The sequence below is a fragment of the Squalius cephalus genome (assembly GCF_949319135.1).
Source record: "Squalius cephalus genome assembly, chromosome: 10".
Lineage (NCBI taxonomy): Eukaryota > Metazoa > Chordata > Actinopteri > Cypriniformes > Leuciscidae > Squalius > Squalius cephalus.
The window spans coordinates 43,795,642-43,817,358 of record NC_137131.1 but is presented as its reverse complement, the minus strand read 5'-3'; the positions used below and the strand labels follow the sequence as shown (position 1 = coordinate 43,817,358).

General features: G+C 37.8%; 2 protein-coding genes across 2 annotated transcripts in view; one reads left to right on the top strand and one right to left on the bottom strand.

Moving 5' to 3' along the window:
- The window catches only part of LOC307165431 (G-protein coupled receptor 4-like), a 706,289-nt gene that overhangs the window by 167,789 nt on the left and 516,783 nt on the right, over positions 1-21,717 (bottom strand). The window lies entirely within an intron of this gene.
- On the top strand, positions 364-14,027 carry hmgxb4b (HMG box domain containing 4b). The gene is made up of 12 exons (XM_079883003.1): positions 364-742; positions 1,301-1,429; positions 1,524-1,596; positions 5,394-5,756; positions 6,945-7,142; positions 7,720-7,823; positions 7,931-8,009; positions 9,386-9,450; positions 9,520-9,640; positions 11,867-12,078; positions 13,050-13,172; positions 13,769-14,027. The coding sequence occupies exons 1-12, from the start codon at positions 737-739 to the stop codon at positions 13,811-13,813; spliced, it is 1,518 nt and encodes a 505-aa protein (XP_079739129.1). The 5' UTR covers positions 364-736; the 3' UTR covers positions 13,814-14,027.

Sequence of the window (21,717 nt, the reverse complement as noted above, 5' to 3'; positions counted from 1 at the left end):
CATGCTAATAAAGTCGCGTGATTTATTATTATTGCCTGTGATTTGCCGAGTAGCGATAAGAAACGCAGCAGTAAATCTGGAGCGATGTTGAAACCGTGAGTCAGCGTGAACGCGATAACCATGAGCGAGCAGAGAGAGAGAGCGCGCGCGCGCTAACCATGAGCGAGCAGAGAGAGAGAGCGCGCGTGCGCTAAACACATAGGCTAAACATGAGCGCGCAGAACGGCTAAACGTGACTCGACACAATCCAGAACTCTGAACCCGAGACTAGCTGTTCCAGCCTTCTTTTTTTTTTCTTCAGAAAAGTTTCAACACTTCTGTGTGATTCATTATATAAACATATGCTCACACACACACACAATCACACACATATAGGTCACATGAATGTTTTGATACGCAGAAACCGGTCTGATTCAGTTAACGATCAGTTCAGTTCTCTCGCCTTTTCCAGTCGGTGTTGTTTGGACTCAAACAGCAGGGATATTATAATATATGTGCCAATGAAAACCCATAAGAAAATACAGTCACATTCATATTTAAAAGCAGATATTTATTTCAAGAGAGTAAGTTACTCTTTGTCAGTCAGCTCACCGTGATGAGCACTGCAGCGGTGCTCGTTCCGCCTGTCCGCTAGAGGCGCCCGGGTGCGCGATGACGCCACACTCTCGAACCGTCGCGCGAGAAACTGACCGCGCAGCGCAGAGCCAAGATGGCGACAGGAGACGCATGAAATTTGATGAAGGTAATATATGGAAATTATTCGAATGAATGAAACTACAATTTATCACGATCGTGCGCATGTTTAATGTTTTGATTCTCAGTTGAACATGCTTCGCTTTGTCTGAATTTTACTGTAAATCACTAATAGTGTTTAAAGTTCTGCCAGTTAGCTTGTTACTAGCATAGAGGGCTAATAACAACAACACAAACATACATTCATACATACTCAAATACACACTACAACACGTTCATTCATATTTATATACTCACTATAACTCGCAAACCTATACATGTAAATACACAACCACACAAACCAGTAACACAATATCTGTTTCTATTTACAGCTGTAAAAATAAGTTTGTGAACACATCTGCCGTCAATGATCATACACCATCATTAGTTGTGAAAAGTACAATTAGTTATTAGTTTAGTCAGAATGTGTTTGTCTATAATCGTGACTCAAGATCAGACCACATTTTATAAATAATTAATGGAGAAATCCAGATGCTCTCAAAGGGTTCACAAACTTATTCTCGCCACTGTATAATGTGTGTGTGTGTGTGTGTGTGTGTGTGTGTAGATGGAGGGTGAGGTGAGTCTGGTCGCCGGCCGCAGTCAGAGAGAAAAAAGAAGATCCTACAAAGATCTGCTGAGAGAAGAAGAGATCATCGACGCAGAGGTTCGCAAGACCTCCAAGAAACGGCTGAAGGTACCGATGAAAGACTCGCATCACTGACTTCATCATCACCATCATCACCATCATCAGTGTGTGTTGTGTAGAAACTGATCTCTGCTCTCTACAGGACGCTGATGACTTTTACCCTGTCAGCGAGTTTCACAAGAAAAAGAAGCATTATGAGGATCATTTCTACAGAGGTGCGTGACTGTAGTTATTTCTTTAGAGCGCAACAGTCATTCGCCTTTCAATTATATAAGTTATTTTTTCTCCAGCGATATTCCAGAAACTTAGAGGTTGAATTACTACCTTGTCTGTTATTGAACAAGGGAATTAATTACTCATCCCATGAAGAATTTCAAAACATTATACATAAAGTATAAACATTTAAGTTAATCAGTAGTTTGAGAGTTGAAGGTTTTTTCTTCGTTTCTGTCATCTGATGGAGCTTGGCTTTCTTGCCACTGTCGCCGCTGGTTTTGCTTATATGGGGGTTAAAGACACTTAATATTCAGTAATATTATTGATTTGACTGCAATGACACTCAAATAAGAACTTTATTGATTTGAATGATGACATCACTGTTTTCTGTCGACTTTGTTTCACAATTGATGAATTTGGCAGCATCAATGTTTTTGAACGTTATTGAGCTAAATTATTATAGATTATAGCTGAATTGAACTAATTTCATAATAGATTGACTGTACACAGTTATTGAACAGAACTGAATCAACACTGAACCGACTTCAGCTGAATAATGACACTATCGTCTATTTAAGAGCTGCTTTTAAAACAGAATTGAATTCTGTTTGCATCATTGATCATTATTTTCCTGTTTATTACCGTGAAGCTGCTTTGAAATAATCTGTTTTGAATAAAGCGCTATAGAAATAAAGCTGACATGACTTGTCAGGAGACTGACTCACAGCACTTTATGAGAGTAGGCGTAACAGCGACTTGATTTGATTGGTGGATCACTTTTCAGGATTATGGGTAATGTAGTTCTGCTATTTAGGATTCAGAATGAGTCCCTCAGAAGCATATATCATCACCTCAGGAATCATGGTAAGTCTTGAACAAATCAGCTTGATTTCTATAGCGCTTCATACAATTTAGATTGTTTCAAAGCAGCTTCACTGTAATAAACAGAATCAGTGATGTAAACTTCATCAAATATGAGACATTCAAATTAGTGCCAACTTGTCTATAAAACATATTCTTTTGGACTGCCCAGTCTTTAATGTTATGAGACAGCACTTTTTATCAGGACAAACTTTTAAGGACTTATTTATAGGTCCAGATTATTATCTTTTTTTTTTTACAATTTTTAACACAAATACATTTAAAGCTACACTGTGTGATTTTTACCCCCATCTAGCGGTGAAATTGTATATGACTACCCAGTGAATATTAGTTTCTGTTCCTCTCAATTCCGAGGGCGTTTTAACTCCTACGGTGGCCGTATTATTCCAAGATTAACATGGCTTCCAGTTATCGACTTCGTCCATGACAATAATAAACAATACGTCTAAAATGAATAAAACTACAGGAGGTAAACGTCACCCATGGAATCGGCTATCCCAGCATAATCAGATTAGGCTAACGTTACAATGTGTACAAAGTAAAAGCAATTAAAAATAACTAAAATTTACAGTGTCCTTTTTTTTATATAGCTTAAAAAATTGCGCCTTTAAAACTATTCATCACCTGTGGTCCGTCGCAGCACAGATTTATGTTACAAGGAAAACAATACTTTTTCACCATTGACGCGAGGATGAAGTTATACTAGAGGTCGTTCTGGCGTTATGCACAACCATGCTATGGTTAGACAAGCAACTATAAAACGTCGAATTTACACAAATGAATTACAACAGGCTGAATTACCTGTCGAGAAGAAAGCAGGCAACCTCGGCGTCCGTTTTAAAATATTTTCTCCTCATGAGCTCTTTCCATCTGGGAAAAGTTACTCCAATATTGACTATGGTCTTGCTGATTTGTCTGTCGCGTTGATGTTTTAATTCTCTCTTTCAAATGTGAGTACGCACGCACGCACACACACACATACACACACACACACTATCTTTCAAATCTGCCGGCACTCGCGAGCTCGCGAGTAATCTCCCCCTCGCATTCGTCACGGTGTCACTGAGTGAAAAACGCAAAAGGCGAAGCTTGAATTTACAGGCATGTCCCTCTTTGGCTAATGTAGTTTCAAGATGGAGGGGCAACATGGCGACCGGCATTCGAACCCCTCACCCGTATGTACTTTCAATGGCAGATTATAAACTTACGAGAATACTTTATTACTTGAAAGAAGTAAATATACATTAATGAGCACATATATTTTTGAAAGAACTAAGTGTTTTTTGCTAAGAATCAACTAAAAAAGTTACACAGTGTAGCTTTAAAGAATCTTCTATAGAATTGCACTTCTTTTTTACATGTACTTTTTTGTTGTCTAAGTTTGTTTTCATTATATTGTAATTATGATATTATGTTGCTAAAAGTTTAATATGTATCTGCCATGTAATAGCCGGTAATGCTGAAATGGCAATAAACTCAAATACTACTATTACATTCAAATTATTCTGTAAAGCAGCTCTAAAAAGACAAGAGTGTCATTATTCAGTTCAGTGTTGATTCAGTTTAGTAACCATGTCAATGTTGCAAAGTTCGTCAAATCCGTCAATACTATGGAAGTTTGTTTCCACTTTTTATCTCACAATTCTGACTTTTTTTCTAAAAATTTCTAGATATAAACTCGCAATTGTGAGATAAAAAGTCGCAATTATCTTTTAAAATGTTTTATTCTGTGGCGGAAACAAGCTTCCATATGTGTGTGTGTGTGTGTGTTGAGCAGCCCTGATGGCGTGTTGAGTTGTTCATGTCTCTCATACTGAAAGAGTCAGTACAGTCACATTGATAATATTACTTAATAATAATTAAGCAATAAATAAATAAAAGGTGCTGTATGTAACTTTTTCACTCTACTAAAGCATAAAAATACCATAATATGTTTGCAGATATTGAGGAAACATTCTGAGTTCATTCCCGTTTCTCTGATAACACTTCTACAGCCAGTTATTTTACTTTTGGAATGTCTGTTTTTGATTTGATCTGTGCGATACTGCACGTTGCCAATTTACCCATTTTCTTTGTCAACTGCGCTCGTTCCTGTTGCGTGTCCTCAAACTGACCCGTGTGAGCGCCGTCGAGTCTGAGGAGCAGGAGGCGGGAGAAACGACGATCTCCGATATTTTGAATTTGAACTGCAGTACTGATTTCGACCACTAGCTGTCATTCTTACAGACTGCACCTTTAAGTGAACCGACTCTGTACGGAGCAGTGTAATTCTGTTAGGCAACTCTGATGGCGTGTTGAGTTTGAGTTAATCGTTAATCGACGTGTTGAGTTAATCGACCTGTGACAATACCGGTATCACCGGCGGGGGCTTTTAATTCGCTAATTTAAAGGTCGAAAGTAAAATGCACGCATCTGCATGTGCATTCATAATGGTTCGGAGCAGAGCAAGCGTTTTGACACGTGCACATTTTAGTTTCACTTTCAAATTAGCGCCAATTCGGGGGCGGATTGCTTGAATGATGAGTTCATTAGCCTATTACTCTTAATGAAAAACACAACAACAAAGCAGTACAATGACAAATTCGTTTATATAGGCGCTTTTACATTTTGCGTTGACACCCCTCCGCCATCATCGTCAGCTCCTCACTCTCGTGATTAGTGAAATCTGACTCCTGCTGCTGATGTGCTGCGACCCTCGTTCAGCTCACGATTTATTAAGCAGACACCGTTCAGTTTTTAATTGTAGTGTCTGTTCTCTAACTGAAGTAAATTATTTATTTATTTATTTTTATCGACGGTGGGGGGGGCAGTGCCGCGGTGGGCAAGTGATGTAACCGGTCTTGCTTCTGAACACCGGTAACTCCGACTATCGTAGCAAGCCTAGCATTGAGTTGTTCATGTCTCTCTCGTGTAGATCATCACAGCTCCGGATCTCACCACAAAAAGAAGAAGCGTCCCTCAGAGAGCCAGCGCTCGCTCCTGACGCCTGTTGAGCCGGCGGGATCTCCTCAGACAGCGATGGGTCTCCTTCAGGCCATCACCTCTCCCACAGCAGTGGGCACAGAGACGGTGTTCCCCTCGTCTAAAGAGCGCAGGAAGGACATCAGAGACTCCGCCTCCTGCAGGAAGGACCCCCGAGACTCCGCCTCCTGCAGGAAGGACCCCAGAGACTCCGCCTCCTACAGGAAGGACCCCCGAGACTCCGCCTCCTCCAGGAAACAGCCACAGGTGGTGCGGGAGGGGCTTCCTGTGGTGGGCGAGGAGGTGGAGCTAGAAGGTGAGGAGATACCATAGACTAGGGCTGTGAAACGATTAATCGCATCCAAAAGAAAAGTTTGTGTTTACATAATATGTGTGTGTACTGTGTATAATTATTTTGAATATGGGTCATTGACGAATAAGGTTTTTAAAAGTGTAAAAAAATAGAATGAAGATATAACTATATTTGAAACCATTTTTTAGTTTACTTAGTTTTTTTAGTTTAAGATTTTGTGGTTTGTACAATCAATTAACACTGTTTTTTGTCATTTTTTTACAAGATGGAAAAAATGTCACCAAAAAAGTCATTCGGTTTAACCACTGATTTGAAAGTTAAAAACTGATTTGACATTGATGTTGAGATAGTATATAGTGTGTACCACAGAAGAAATATTAAAACAAATTATCACTGATCTCATAAATGTAATCATTTATTGGACTACTCTAAACACTCCAACATATTCAAGTAAAACATTGCACAGGGAAATGTAAAAAAAAGAGCCTTATCTGCTTTATATTTGTATTATTGTAGTTCCTTTAGTTATTAAAAGCAATATTATTCCATTTAAATATTTACTATATCGGTTTTACCAAATTACCTTTTGACACTTAAAAATCTTTAAAATACCTTTATATGTAGTAAAATATAATTAAAACCTTTTGGATTCAGTAAAAGAGATCAAGTTGTACTACCTTACATACTTTGGATGTTATATATTTGTTTTTTTATTATTATTAAGGCCTTTGGACAAAAAAAATGACCCCGTCACGTCATTGACCCATATATAAATACACACACACATGCATGTATATATTTAAGAATCATATTCCGCAGTAGCGAATGCGGGACCCAAAACATCTTTGGAAAAAATGTATTGTCTATAAATGAATGCATGTACACAAGCATTTTGACCTTAAAATCTTTAACTTTTTCGGTTTGCGCTGTTACGCCAGTTGTGTGAAAATGTCAGAGTGAGATCTAAGGATCAGTTGAAGACTGTTTACCAGTTAGTTGAGCAAGAATATTCAACATTTTAAATACAAAATAAAATCTAATCTATGACAAAGTTGTTTGTAATCATGTTTAAATATATAGCCAAACGCAATACCTGATAAAAGGAAGTCATTATGTTTGAAAACACCGTTCTCAGCAACACGAGTTTGATCAGCCTAAACGTTTGTCTGTAATGATGATTGTGTCCATCAGGATGTCACGACGGGGCTGACAGCAGCGGCTCGTCCTCCGCTGACGACAGTGAAGGTGGGAAACTCTTGATCCACGATTCCTCGTCTCAACACAGCAGCAGGAAGAAGAAGAAGAGCAAAAAGAGCAAGAAGAAGAAAGAGCGAGACCGGTCGCGTGAGAAGAAGCACAGCAGTAAATCAGCCAAAAGAATAACAGCAGGTACAAATGAAACGCTTCTGTGTGTCTTAAAGGTGCAGTGTGTGATATTTAGGAGGATCTGTTGACAGAAATGCAGTATGATATAACTAGCTATGTTTTCAGTGGTGTATAAAGACCTTACATAATGAACCGTTACGTTTTTATTAGCTTGGAATGAGCATTTCTCTCTACACACACCGCGGGTCCGCTTACATCCACATGTTTCTACAGGAGCCCTGAACGGACAAACGCGTTTCCTCACTATGTTGTTCTTCGTGTAAAGAAGCGAACTAAAGTCAGCGGATAAAACACTGACACAATGATGAACATGTAACAATAATATTCGCAATAACATATCGTTTTACTGAATAATTAAGTAAACCTAATTTCTTAATTTATCTCTGTAAAGAAACCTCATTGCTTAACTGGCTACTCTCTGCTGTCTCAGACTACGACATCACTTCCTGTTGGTCACTGTAACTTTTGTTGGGTGCAGTTCACAAACTCACCACTAGATGCCACTAAAAATTACACACTGCACCTTTAACTGTGTGCTGCTCTTGTGCTGACCTTTGACCTCTGGCCACTCTTCTCTCAGCCAATGGCAGCACAGAATGGAGCACGTTCACTACAGGCCATCACAGCCACGAGGAGAAGAGGAGGAAAAATAAGGAAGGAGGGAAACGCAAGAGCAAAGACAAGGTGAGGAAACCACTGATACACCAGATGAGCCTGAAACACAGAGACTGTCTCACTCACACGTCTGTCTGTCTATCTTTGTGTGTGTGTGTGTGTGTGTGTGTGTGCAGAAGAAGAAGGTCTTGACGGCGTATCAGATCTTTTATAAGGAGTACAGAAACAGCATTCTGGAGGAAGAGCCGGGCCTCGGTGGGTTCATCTTCATCTTCATCAATCAGCCTGTTTGTGTCTCTGTATGTATGATTATTAGCTTAAAGCCTCATATGTGAAGTGAGCAAACACAGTTGAGTTTGTTTGCTCCTGAAACATGCACGAGGATCTCTTATCCTTTTTCACTTTTAAGCATCTAAATTAAAGCTCTGAATAGATCAGCCAATCAGATTGGTTGCTGGGAGCAGTATGCTAGCTGGAGCCATTTACCTCCAGTCTTTGTGCTAAGCTAGGCTAGCGGTGTGTGCGTCAGACAGAGTTACGGCACGCACGGAGATGAGAAGGGTGTGTGTGGACTCATCTAACTTTGGGGGATACGGGGAATAAGATAAAGTCCCAAAGAGTCGGCGTGTTCCTTTAAAGTCTCCTATACAAAGCATTAAAAAAACTCTTTACATATGAGCAAATTAAACAATAATAATTTTGTTAATTACAGTGACAATGAATGAAGAATTCACTATTTGTATATAGCCTATTAATATATTTACAATATAGAAACTATAATATATAAACTATGAATTAACTGTAAACTAATAGTTTACAAATGATTTGTAAGTACTTTATTAGTGTATACTTTATGTGTTACTGAGCTGTTTTCTATGTGAATATATAGTAAAGTGTAATTTATTCCTGTGATCAAAGCTGTATTTTCAGCATCATTACTCCAGTCTTCAGTGTCACATGATCCTTCAGAAATCACTCTAATATGAGGATTTGATGCTCAGGAAACATTTATGATTTTATCAATGTTGTAAACAGTTGTGCTGCTTCAGATTGTTGTGGAAACCGTCATACATTTTATTTTTCAGGATTCTTTGATGAATAGAAAGTTCAAAAGAACAACATTTATTTGAAACATAATCTTTTGTAACATTATAAATATCTTTACTGTCACTTTTGATCAATTTAATGCATCCATACTGAATAAAAATATTTCTATATTTAAAAAAAAATCTTACTTTCCTTAAACTTTTAAATATTAACCCTAACCCCACAAAAATCTGCAGCAGCACAACAGTTTTAAACACTGATAATAATCATAAATGTTTCTTGAATATCAGATCATCATATTAGAGTGATTTCTGAAGGATCATGTGACACTGAAGACTGGAGTAATGATGCTGAACATTCAGCTTTAATCACAGGAATAAATTACACTTTACTGTATATTCACATAGAAAACAGATGATTTACATTATACTAATATTTCACAGTTCTTACTGTATTATTTATCAAATAAATATGTTGAGCAGAAGAGACTTTTCTTTTAAAAACAATAAAAATGGTATAGACCACAATCTATTGACTGCTAGTGTATGTGAATATTTATTGTGTGTGTGTTTATCTGAACTCAGATTTTGGGGACTTGAGCAAAAGACTCGCTGATGCGTGGAAGCAGCTGCCAGAGGGAGACAAACAGGTGCAAACAGCATCATTACCCATCATGCACCTGTGTAAAGTGTGTTTGCTGACGGATTGATGTTTTCAGGTGTGGCGAGAGAGATCGGAGTACCTGCAGCGCAAACAGTTGAAAGAGAGCGTCAAACACGTCAAGCACGTCAAACAGCAGCAAATGCCGCGACCGCTCAAAGACAACAGCAGGGTTAAAGGTCAGCACTCAAATCCCTTCAGGTCACTGGCTACGTTTACATGCACAACTTTTGTTTCAATCGGACTGAATTCATTCCGATTGATGAATCTGAACGTAGTGTTTACATGAATGCTAAACGTGATCGTGTTGATGTGCGCGTTTATATGTCGCCAGACGCTCACAGACGCAGAGAAAGGAGGATTATAGAATGACGGGACATTCATTTATATGACACTTTATTCAACAGGAACAACAGCTCGTTCACACATCATTACGCTATTTCTACGTCATTGCTCATGCGCAGTCCATTCAGTTTCGGTCCATTCACAATCGGATCAATTAAGGTGTTTACAGGAAGGCTTTTCAGTGCTTCCTTTTCACTAACGGATTATTTGGTTGCATGTAAACGTAGCCACTGATGTCACTCTCAGCGCTGTGATGTTTGGTGTTGGTGTTTGGTGTTGATGATTGGTGTTGATGATTGGTGTTGGTGTTTGGTGTTTGGTGTTGATTGGTGTTGATGATTGGTGTTGGTGTTGATGATTGGTGTTGGTGTTTGGTGTTGATTGGTGTTGGTGTTTGGTATTGATGATTGGTGTTGATGTTTGGTGTTGGTGTTGTGTTGGTGTTTGGTGTTGATTGGTGTTGGTGTTTGGTATTGATGATTGGTGTTGGTGTTTGGTATTGATGATTGGTGTTGATGTTTGGTGTTGATATTTGGTGTTGATGTTTGGTGTTGATGGTTTATGTTGGTGTTTGGTGTTGATTGGTGTTGATGATTGGTGTTTGGTGTTGATATTTGGTGTTGATGTTTGGTGTTGATGATTGATGTTGGTGTTTGGTGTTGATTGGTGTTGATGATTGGTGTTGGTGTTTGGTGTTGATTGGTGTTGGTGTTTGGTATTGATGATTGGTGTTGATGTTGGTGTTGTGTTGGTGTTTGGTGTTGATTGGTGTTGGTGTTTGGTATTGATGATTGGTGTTGATGTTTGGTGTTGATGTTTGGTGTTGATGATTGATGTTGGTGTTTGGTGTTGATTGGTGTTGATGATTGGTGTTGATTGGTGTTGGTGTTTGGTGTTGATGTTTGGTGTTGATGATTGATGTTGGTGTTTGGTGTTGATTGGTGTTGATGATTGGTGTTGATTGGTGTTGGTGTTTGGTATTGATGATTGGTGTTGATGTTTGGTGTTGATGATTGATGTTGGTGTTTGGTGTTGATTGGTGTTGATGATTGGTGTTGATTGGTGTTGGTGTTTGGTGTTGATGTTTGGTGTTGATGATTGATGTTGGTGTTTGGTGTTGATTGGTGTTGATGATTGGTGTTGATTGGTGTTGGTGTTTGGTGTTGGTGTTTGGTGTTGATATTTGGTGTTGATGTTTGGTGTTTGGTGTTGATGATTGATGTTGGTGTTTGGTGTTGATTGGTGTTGATGATTGGTGTTGATTGGTGTTGGTGTTTGGTATTGATGATTGGTGTTGATGTTTGGTGTTGATTGGTGTTGGTGTTTGGTGTTGGTGTTTGGTGTTGATATTTGGTGTTGATGTTTGGTGTTGATGATTGGTGTTGATGATTGGTGTTGATGATTGGTGTTGATGTTTGGTGTTGATGTTTGGTGCTGGTGTTTGGTGTTGATGTTTGGTGTTGATGTTTGGTGTTGATGATTGGTGTTGATGATTGGTGTTGATGATTGGTGTTGATGTTTGGTGCTGGTGTTTGGTGCTGGTGTTTGGTGTTGGTGTTTGGTGTTGTGTTGGTGTTGATGTTTGGTGTTGATGTTTGGTGTTGGTGTTTGGTGTTGGTGTTTGGTGTTGTGTTGGTGTTGATGTTTGGTGTTGGGTGTTTGGTGTTGGTGTTTGGTGTTGGTGTTTGGTGTTGATGTTTGGTGTTGATGTTTGGTGTTGGTGTTTGGTGCTGGTGTTTGGTGTTGGGTGTTTGGTGTTGTGTTTGGTGTTGGTGTTTGGTGTTGATGTTTGGTGTTGATGTTTGGTGTTGGTGTTTGGTGCTGGTGTTTGGTGTTGTGTTGGTGTTGATGTTTGGTGTTGGGTGTTTGGTGTTGATGTTTGGTGTTGATGTTTGGTGTTGGTGTTTGGTGTTGGTGTTTGGTGTTGTGTTGGTGTTGATGTTTGGTGTTGTGTTTGGTGTTGGTGTTTGGTGTTGATGTTTGGTGTTGATGTTTGGTGTTGGTGTTTGGTGCTGGTGTTTGGTGTTTGATGTTAATGTTTGGTGTTGATGTTTGGTCAGGTCATCAGTCATGTGCAGTGACTCCAGCAGGAGGAGTCGTTGTGTTGAAGAGACCCGAAGCATCAGTGACTCCTGTCCAGAACGGATCGGCAAATGCTCCCGCTTTCTCTCCGCTCAGAGACCCAGACGTGGACCCGATCGATGCGGCCGCTCACCTGCAGCTTCTGGGAGAGTCTCTGTCTCTGATCGGGCGCAGACTGCAGGAGACTGAGGTATACACACACACACACACACACATTCACACACACAAACATTAAAGTCACACTGCTTACCATAACCGCCAGTTTCAACACACTTCTAACTAACTTAACTAGGCCCCGCCTCTTTATTCTACGAATGAATTAAAAAGAATGAAAAAAAGTATAATTCATCGGAATGGTCCGAAACTTGGTAAAGGTTTTGGCACTTGCTGTGTGAACACACAAAATCATGGACATGATTCATAAATGTTAAATGGTCCTGAAAAAAATAGTCACACGTGTATTGTTCAAAAATGGAAATGAATGGGAGGCGAACTTCCTCTAGTGGAAGCGTTTGGTACTGCGGACAAACACAATCTCACTGAAAGCTCATTATTTGAGATGTCAACCTCAAATTTGGTACACAGCTTGTTTAGATTTATGGCTCGAAAGTTTTAGAGTAAAACATATTTTGGAAAATATATATTTCATATAAAAATGTAAAATATTTTTTTGTGCATTTTTTTTATAATAAATGTAAAATTGTATAACTTTTTTTTTTAAGTTCACAATGATCTGCCAAGTGTTTGTCTTTAAAAAGAGACCAAACTTCAGTCTGTGATCCAAAGATTTATGAACGTTTAAGTTGGAATTGTTATTTTCAAGTCCATACTCAAAAAGTGAATAAATGGATTATAATTACTGCATAAATATAATTTACTGCCATAAAATCCTCTAAAAATACAAAATATTAAATAAAAAACATTATCGAACTAAAATATGATACAATCATTTTATTGAAATAATAAATAAATAAAAAACTGTCCTTTTTGACCGACACACAAAGAGCACCAGTTAAACACCTGCTGAAGTGTGTGAGCATCACGAGGTGTGTTTTGTATCTAACTGTCCGGTGTGTGTTTTGTGTCTAACTGTCCGGTGTGTGTTTTGTGTCTAACTGTCCGGTGTGTGTTTTGTGTCTAACTGTCCGGTGTGTGTTTCAGGGCATGGTGACCGTGTCGGGTTCTCTGTCGGTTCTCCTGGACTCGGTGTTGTGTGCTCTGGGTCCGCTGGCCTGCCTCACCACTCAGGTCCCAGAACTCAACGGCTGCCCACATCATGTGCTGGTACGTACTGACCACTCATTATTTTAAACACATAAACATCAGTGATCCAAATGACTTGAACTTATATATATGCATGCAGCTACATCTCTACTTAGAAAATTATATTCTGTGTATCACACAGCTTTACGCTTTTGTTTCTGGTGCAGAGTCACGGATGCATCATTGCATTTTATATGATTCTTTAGCTTAGTTATCTTTATATCAAAGGAGAAAGCTACATATGTACTTATTTATTGCAAACATTCTTTTAGGTAAATCACCCTCCTATATATCAAATCTTTTAATTTATTACGCAAAATCGCACTAGATCTGGTTCTCATATTCGGCTAATAGTCCCAAGGGGATTGTCAGCACTTTTGAACGTCTCTTGCACAATGTTTTAAAGGACACTTGCAATTGTTTTTCTTGATTTGCTATTATTTATTTAGTGTAAATTGTGGTTTTGTCATTTTGTGATTCTTTTGTGTGAACCTTTATGTGCTGCCGTCTTGACCAGGTCTCTCTGAAAGAAGAGATAGTGATATCTCAATGTGATTCTCCTGGTTAAATAAAGGAAATAATAATCACTCTCACTCCGTGTCTCTGTTTGTGATCAGTCAAACACTCTGGATAACATCGCCTACGTGATGCCGGGTTTATGAAGGATCCGGACCTCCTGTGGCGTCTCCACTGAAACCATCGACAAAAGACTTTAAGACTTGCACAGTTTTGCACTGGACAAACTCACAGACACTTCAACTTTTAACCTGCTTCTTAAACCTGCGCTCCATTTTTTTATCTGATCTGATGTTAATTTTGTATTTCTGTTGTTTTTCTCAATCTCTCAATAAAATCCATTTTAGTATGTTCTTTTAACTCTGGAGTGGACTGTTTTTTAGATTTGATTTGTTTGTTTTTTTGGTTTTAATAGTTTGAAGTCACCATGAAATAAATTTTTTTAAATGGAATTTTGTAGTGTTTATTGTAAATGATTTGTGGGTGCACATCAATATTGTTTTAAAAATCTTGAATCAGAATAAGTTCCTCTTGCAGCATCTCTTCTCTTCTCTAATGTCAAGGGCGGGGCAACCTGTCACTCACATGAGATCAGCCAATAGCAAACCACAACCACCCAATCAATTCCTCACAGACACAATCAAGCCCCGCCCACATTTGTTCTTGTTCCAGAAGCGTTTCACTTGGATATACGGTCTGTCATGATGCAGAGAATCTTGATGAGCGGGTTCATTAAAAGTTAACCCTAACCCTATCTGAATAAAAATGTCAGATGTTTTAAAGAGACTTGTATATAGACACAGTGTCTGTTCACACAGGACGTGTTTCTGAGATCAAAATCTAGACGAAAATGAACTCTATAGACATGAAATAAAATGAATTCAACATTTATAAACATGTCTTGAAAAGATGATTTAGAAACTGTGAGACATCATGATGTCTTTATGAAAATTAACCATGGTTTTATTGGTCGTAAATATAGTTGAGTCATGGTAACCATAAATCAATCATGGTCAATTACAAAGACAACTCGATCATGCCGGTTTGCAATGCACAACACGAGGAAGATCAGGGGCCTCATTTATAAAGCTTGCGTACGCACAAAACGGGGCTGAAAACATGCGTACGCCAGTTCCTGCGCAAAAGGTGGGATTTATAAAGAAAAACTTGACGGGAAAATTTGCGCACCTGCACGCAAACTCTGACCCATGCGTACGAACGTTTTGGAGATGGAGCACTTTGGCGACACCGATGGTGAGCTGGAGTTAAATGTATTTTTGGTCACTTTTATACAGAAAATCTAAAGAAAATTAAACATATACAGAAAGATTATACAAATACAATTTCAATCACCAAGCCTGTCACTTGAAGCAAATATCCATCCCTTCTTAAATGTCCGCGGCAGCGAGCGTGTTGAGCCGTTTAGTGAAACTGACGCAAATAACAGTTTAAATAAATAAAATACTTCTGATATAAACATTTATATTAAATATGCCATTCAAATTAATGGAGTTAAACACTTAAACATGAAATCATTACTGAAGTTACAACATTTTTTTAAATTCAATCATTAGAAATATTAGTTGTGGATGCGATGTTTTTGAACACTTTTCCTGTGGCGTGCTTTAATGTTTTAACCACAGAGATAATTGCTTATCATGATAATACCAGATTGTCTGAGAAAATAGTTTCATGCAAATAATGCCCAAGGCCTATCTGTTTCCATTAAAAATATAAATCAATTAAAAATACAATTCGGCAAGTGGAAAAGATTGAGAAAAACTTTCTCTGAAATGTATTTTACACTATTTGATTTATGTAGGCTATTCAAAAACAAGGCAAGGATAGACAACTACTTGATTTGTATTAATGTAATGTTTCTTGTACCGTTTATATCATTTGCATATGATTATTCATCCATGTGATAACGTTTAGTTATCATGTGGATGAATAATCATATGTAAATGATATGTAGATGAGGATCTGCATAGTAAAACTAGGCGTTGTAAGCTCCATATATGGTTATTTCGGGTGGAGACGCATGTGCGCACAATCTTCCGCTGACTGGGATTTATAAAGTGAATTCTGCGCAGGTTCTGGCGTACGCACGGTTTTATAAGTCTGAATATTTTTTTGCGTACGCCATTTTTGGCTTTCGGGCGCACGTACACTTTTAGTAAGGTTCCTACGCACAGTTTTATAAATGAGGCCCCTGGCCTTTCCTAACTGAGCATGCAACACAACTCCTGGCCATCTCTAGGCTTGATTACTGCAATGCTCTTCTGGCTGGACTTCCATCATGTGCAACTAAACCTCTACAAATGATTCAGAACGCTGCAGCTCATCTCGTCTTCAACACGTCACTCCTCTGTTCATCTCTCTGCTCTGGCTACCACTCGCATCAAGTTCAAGGCATTGACGCTTGCTTACAGATCTACCACAGGCTCAGCTCCCTCCTGCTTTCACTTTCCTACTCAGCTCCATTGTTCCCTCTGAACCAGTGGTTCTCAACTCCAGTCCTCGGGACCCGTTGCTCTGCACATTTTGTATGTCTCTCTTATCTGACACACTCAGTTCAGTTCATGGAGTCTCTCTTAACGAGCTGATGATCTGATTCAGGTGTGTTAAATAAGGGAGACATACAAAATGTGCAGAGCAGCGGGTCCCGAGGACTGGAGTTGAGAACCACTGCTCTGAACCATGTCATTTGCAACTGCCCTGTCCTATGAGTTGTCTGTCTAACTTTAAACCTGTCTCTCCAACTCAGCTAGCTGATATAATCTCTAGTGTTCTGTGTTCTGGTTCTAAGTTAGATATTATCCCGGCTCATCTTTTTAAGGATGTTTATTCTACCATTAGTCATATGGTAACCACTATCATAAACAGCTCTTTAGACAAAGGTGTCGTTCCAGCTAGTTTTAAACATGCAATTGTGCAACCTATGTTGAAAAAAACTCAACTTGATCCAGAAATGTGCAGTAACTATCGGCCGATCTCTAAACTACCCTTTTATCTCTAAGCTTTTAGAGAAAGTAGTTTTCTCACAGCTCCAGTTTTATTTTAATTCTTTTAATATTTTGGACATGTTCCAATCTGGCTTTAGATCATTACATAGCACTGAGTCAGCTCTGTTGAGGGTTACAAATGATATCTTGCTTGCTCTAGATTCAGGCTTTTGTGTTGTGCTGGTTTTGTTAGACCTGAGCGCTGCATTTGATACCATTGACCACAACATTCTTCTTGAACGGCTAGAAGGTGTCAAGGGCACTGTATTAAAGTGGTTTGCTTCCTACCTCGAGGACTTTTTCTGTAAATTTTGGACATTGTTCCTCGTCATCTGCGCCTGTTTTGTTTGGTGTGCCCCAGGGATCTATTTTGGGACCTCTATTGTTTTCCCTTTATATGCTAACATTTCATATCACTGTTATGCTGATGATTCTCAGCTTTACCTTCCAGTAAGGCTTGACACCACTGCTTCATTTAATGTGTTATTGGAATGTGTAGATGATATCAAGAGATGGATGACAAATAATTTTCTGCAGCTAAATGAGGATAAAACAGAGGTTTTAATTTTAGGTTGTTCGGCAGATTCCTCTCCTGCTCTGAAAGCCCAGTTAGGTCCTCTCTCAACAAATGTATGCAAACAAATCAAAAACCTTGGAGTGATCTTTGACTCTTCACTATTTTTTGATAAACAAATTAGTGCGATTATTAGAGGAAGCTTTTTCCATTTAAGATCTATTGCAAAGTTGAAGAGCCTTCTTTCAAGCAAAGATTTAGAAGTTGCAATTCATGCATTTGTAACATCACGATTAGACTATTGCAACTCTCTTTATTTAATCTTCACTATCTCGATTACAAATTGTTCAAAATGCAGCTGCAAGACTTTAGACTGGGTCTAGAAAGAGGGATCATATTTCTCCTGTTTTGGCATCCCTTCACTGGCTTCTCATTAAGTTTAGAGTTGATTTTAAGATCCTTATGTTTGTTTATAAGGCGTTGTCTGGCTGTGCACCAATGTATATTTGTGATCTTATTGTGCCATACTGTCCTGCTAGGGCACTTAGATCTTCAAATCACTTGCTTTTAAATGTGTCACGTTGTCGCTACAAATTATTAAAGGGTGATCGGGCCTTTTCTGTGGCTGGGCCCAGGCTTGGAATGCTCTCCCTTATCATGGGAGATCTGCTCCTTCATTGGACATTTTTAAATCTTCCCTGAAAACACATTTTTATTCTTTAGCTTTTGGAAACTTGTGATTGTTGTTTTTTATAGTGTAGTCCTGCTATGCACTATATACAGCACTTTGGATCAATTTGTATTGTGTTAAATGTGCTTTATAAATAAAGGTTGTTGTTGTTGTTGTTGTTGTTGTTGTTCACTCGCTCCTACGAGTCTACATCCCTACCGGAAGCCTACGATCGGTCAACGAGCGACGTCTCGTGGTTCCATCACAGAGAGCCACAAAATCACTTTCCAGAACATTCTCATTCACGGTTCCATGATGGTGGAATGATCTCCCCACCCTCATCCGGGATGCAGAATCCCTGACAACATTCAAAAGACAGCTGAAAACTCATCTCTTCCATGAGCACTTAACCTCAAGAAAAAAAAAATCTTTCCTTTTTCTTTAGTCCTCCCTTGTCTGGCTTATGCTACTCTGCATATGCCTGACCTTTGTATTTTGAGCACTTCTTGTGTTGTTTTTGCCTCTTCACGATGACTCGCTTAATTTAGTCCTAATTTGTAAGTAATTTGTACATTTAAAAGCGTCTGCTAAATGACTAAATGTAAATGTTTTGCAACACTAACCATAATTTAATGCTAATTTTCAAATGATAATCAATCTGCCAAAAAAAAAAACCACAACATGGTTACTACACATTTACTATAATAAAACCAGCTTTACACTGTAAAAATGAATACGCTATATCTAATCAATAAAATTGTGGCAACAGATTACAAGCAATATTATTAATTACATTTAACAAATTAGAATTGAGTAATAATCAAATTAATTCCTTAAAAGTTTAAAATGAGTAAAATTTACAAAAAAAATTTTCAACAAAAATATCTGAATAACAGACAGACTCAAAGATGAATTAAGAACTCTTTATTTTTTTATTGCCAACATTGAAGACACCTGATGTTAACAAGCAGAATCACTGAAGGAGAAAACTGTAATTTTAAGTCACCATTATGGTGATCAGTGTCCGTTTTAGTTGGGCTCTTGACCCTTAACCTGTTAAGCTTCACCAGTGCGTGGGCGCACTGAAGCGTTTTTTTATTTATATAGTTCAAAGTTACTATCAGATTTAATGTTATACCTTGACAAACTATACATCATTAAAAAGATATAATACTCAAGTTTCAGTATTTGACCACTATTGTATTCTGAGAAACTTATAGTGACAGTTATGTCTTAATTTGTGTCAGGAGTTATGAAATGAAAAAATGAGTCGATACCTTTAATATGAATTATGCGCGTCAGCCGCTTCCATTCATAAAAAACTCCCGTGCTGTCGTCATGACAGCGATACACAAAACAACGTCCTTCAGGGCTTTTAGCTCAAAAATGTGCAAACTTGGAGAAACATTGATATATTCTCATAGATTCACGTCATATTTCTAAAGACAGGAATAATATTTATTGAATTTATACCCAAATGTGTCGATGTAATCATTGTGAGCGCTTCTTACTGAGATGTGCAGTGTTTTCAATTCATACCAATAGCCTGAGGGCGCTATATGCACAAAAAATAGTCCATATATGGAACATGAAGAAGAGCCATGATCATGTGACATTCCAGGACGTCACTGATACACACAAAGCTAACAAGAGATCCCGCTGTAATATGCAGATAAAAGATGTTTTGAAGACAATAAACATGTTTGCTATGATATTTGATTTGCCTGTGTTCTTCAAGCCATGCCAGGTATTTTCATAATAATAGATTATATTTATAATGTAATGCTAATCGATATAGACTTTATCATCGTGCATAAAACTATAAATAATGTTTTCTGTCTGATTTTTTTTTTATCTGAAGCCAAATTAGATCAGAGAAGATTATTTAAAACACTCGATTGCGTTATGAAGTAAGTTTGGAGCACAAACATGGTTTTAATCTCATAAATGGTCGTGTATTGATGGTGTGCTAAGCTAACATGCTAGCTAGCCCAGGTGCACCTGCCACCAGGGGTTATTCTTTTATGAATTTTGTTCTAAATAAGAATGCTTACTGATATGTTTTAGTGCATTTGACCACTATTTAGTGCACTTCAAATGTGAAGTGAGAACTTTGATAAAAGAAATTAGGGATTGAAACCCTATGAATAGCCAGTCGTTAGTAACTATAATGCAGACAAAAGAAATGCATATTTCGAGCCATAACCAGTCTGGAGAGGTGTGAATGTGTGCAGGGGGAGACTGAGACTGAATGGGGCTCGTTTGCACCACAAAACAATAGAGACAAAAGACTGAATGGATGCTTAGAAGACGACTAAACATCAGTAGCATTTTTAGAGTAGCCTAATCAAAATAAAGTCATGACATGATCTTGAAAAACATTTAACTAAATACAGAGTTTTAGACTTATTATCTTCATATTTTAAATATAACATGGTCAGACATGTGGCTTTAGCTGTAGTGCATTTCTAGATTGCTCCAGTGCCAACTTCAATTTTATTTTCATTAATATGTTTCATAAAAAAAAATTCTAATAACTTTACAAAACTTTGAAGCTATTTAAAAAAAAAAAATCATTATGACAATAATTAATTCTACATTTACAATAAACTACCAGGTGTCAGCTTTCAAATGAGATCATACTTGTGCTTTTAGTGCAAAGGGTTCATGAACTGTATCTGTTTCAGTTTGGGTATGTCATTTCTGGGGATTTTTCAAAAGTGGGGTTGCAGCTTAACAGGTTAAATCATTCACTTCAGATTTTGTTTGGCTGCTGTACCTGAGTTATAACAGCCAGATGAACAAATAGAAAAGGTGATCTGATGGTGTTGGTTGTGTTTTAACATAATTATTAGACCTGAATCACTGAACTCAAGAGCCCAATTTCTGAGTTAGGTTTACTTTATTTGTTTTTTTTGTTTTATTTAGTTTTTAGACACACAGACATCAAGAACCAGCCTGTGAATCTCAACAATGGGGACAATTATAAAGCATGTTGCAGTGCATTCTGGGTGCCACCAATCAAAACTCATTCATGGCTCCCATCATTTATTTCTGCATGAATAAATAATGAGCTTATGATCAGAGGTGATCTGTTTGTTACCATTGTTGAGATTCATACGCTAATTCTTGATGTCTGTGTGTGCCTACAAAAAAAAAAAACATTTTTTTAATTGATTTTATTATTTGGATTTCATTGAAAATGCTAAAAATATTATGCTGTACAAGGACAGTGCTGTTATAATTAATAAAGTAAACCTAACTCAGACATTGGGCTCTATATTAGTTCAGTGATTCAGGTCAAATGATTGTGAAATAATGATTATGTTAAAACACAATCAACACCATCAGATCACCTTTTGTATTTGTTCATCTGGCTGTTATAACTCAGGTACAGCAGCCAAACAAAATCTGAAGTGAATGATTTAAGGGTCAAGAGCCCAACTAAAACAAACACTGATCACCATAATGGTGACTTAAAATTACAGTTTTCTCCTTCAGTGATTCTGCTTGTTAACATCAGGTGTCTTCAATGTTGGCAATAAAAAATAAAGAGTTCTTAATTCATCTTTGACGTCTGTCTGTTATTCAGATATTTTTGTTTAAATTTTTTTTTTTTGTAAATTTTACTCGTTTTAAATGGTTAACTTTTAAGGAATTAATTTGATTAATTATTACTCAATTCTAATTTGTTAAATTTAAAAAATAATATTGCTTGTAATCTGTTGCCACAATTTTATTGATTAGATATAGCGTATTCATTTTTACAGTGTAACTCTGCTGTGTAAAGAAGCCTTTAGAGAGTTTTTCAGCTGGTCAGGATGTGAAACCAGCTTTTCAAACTTAAAAAACATTGAACCC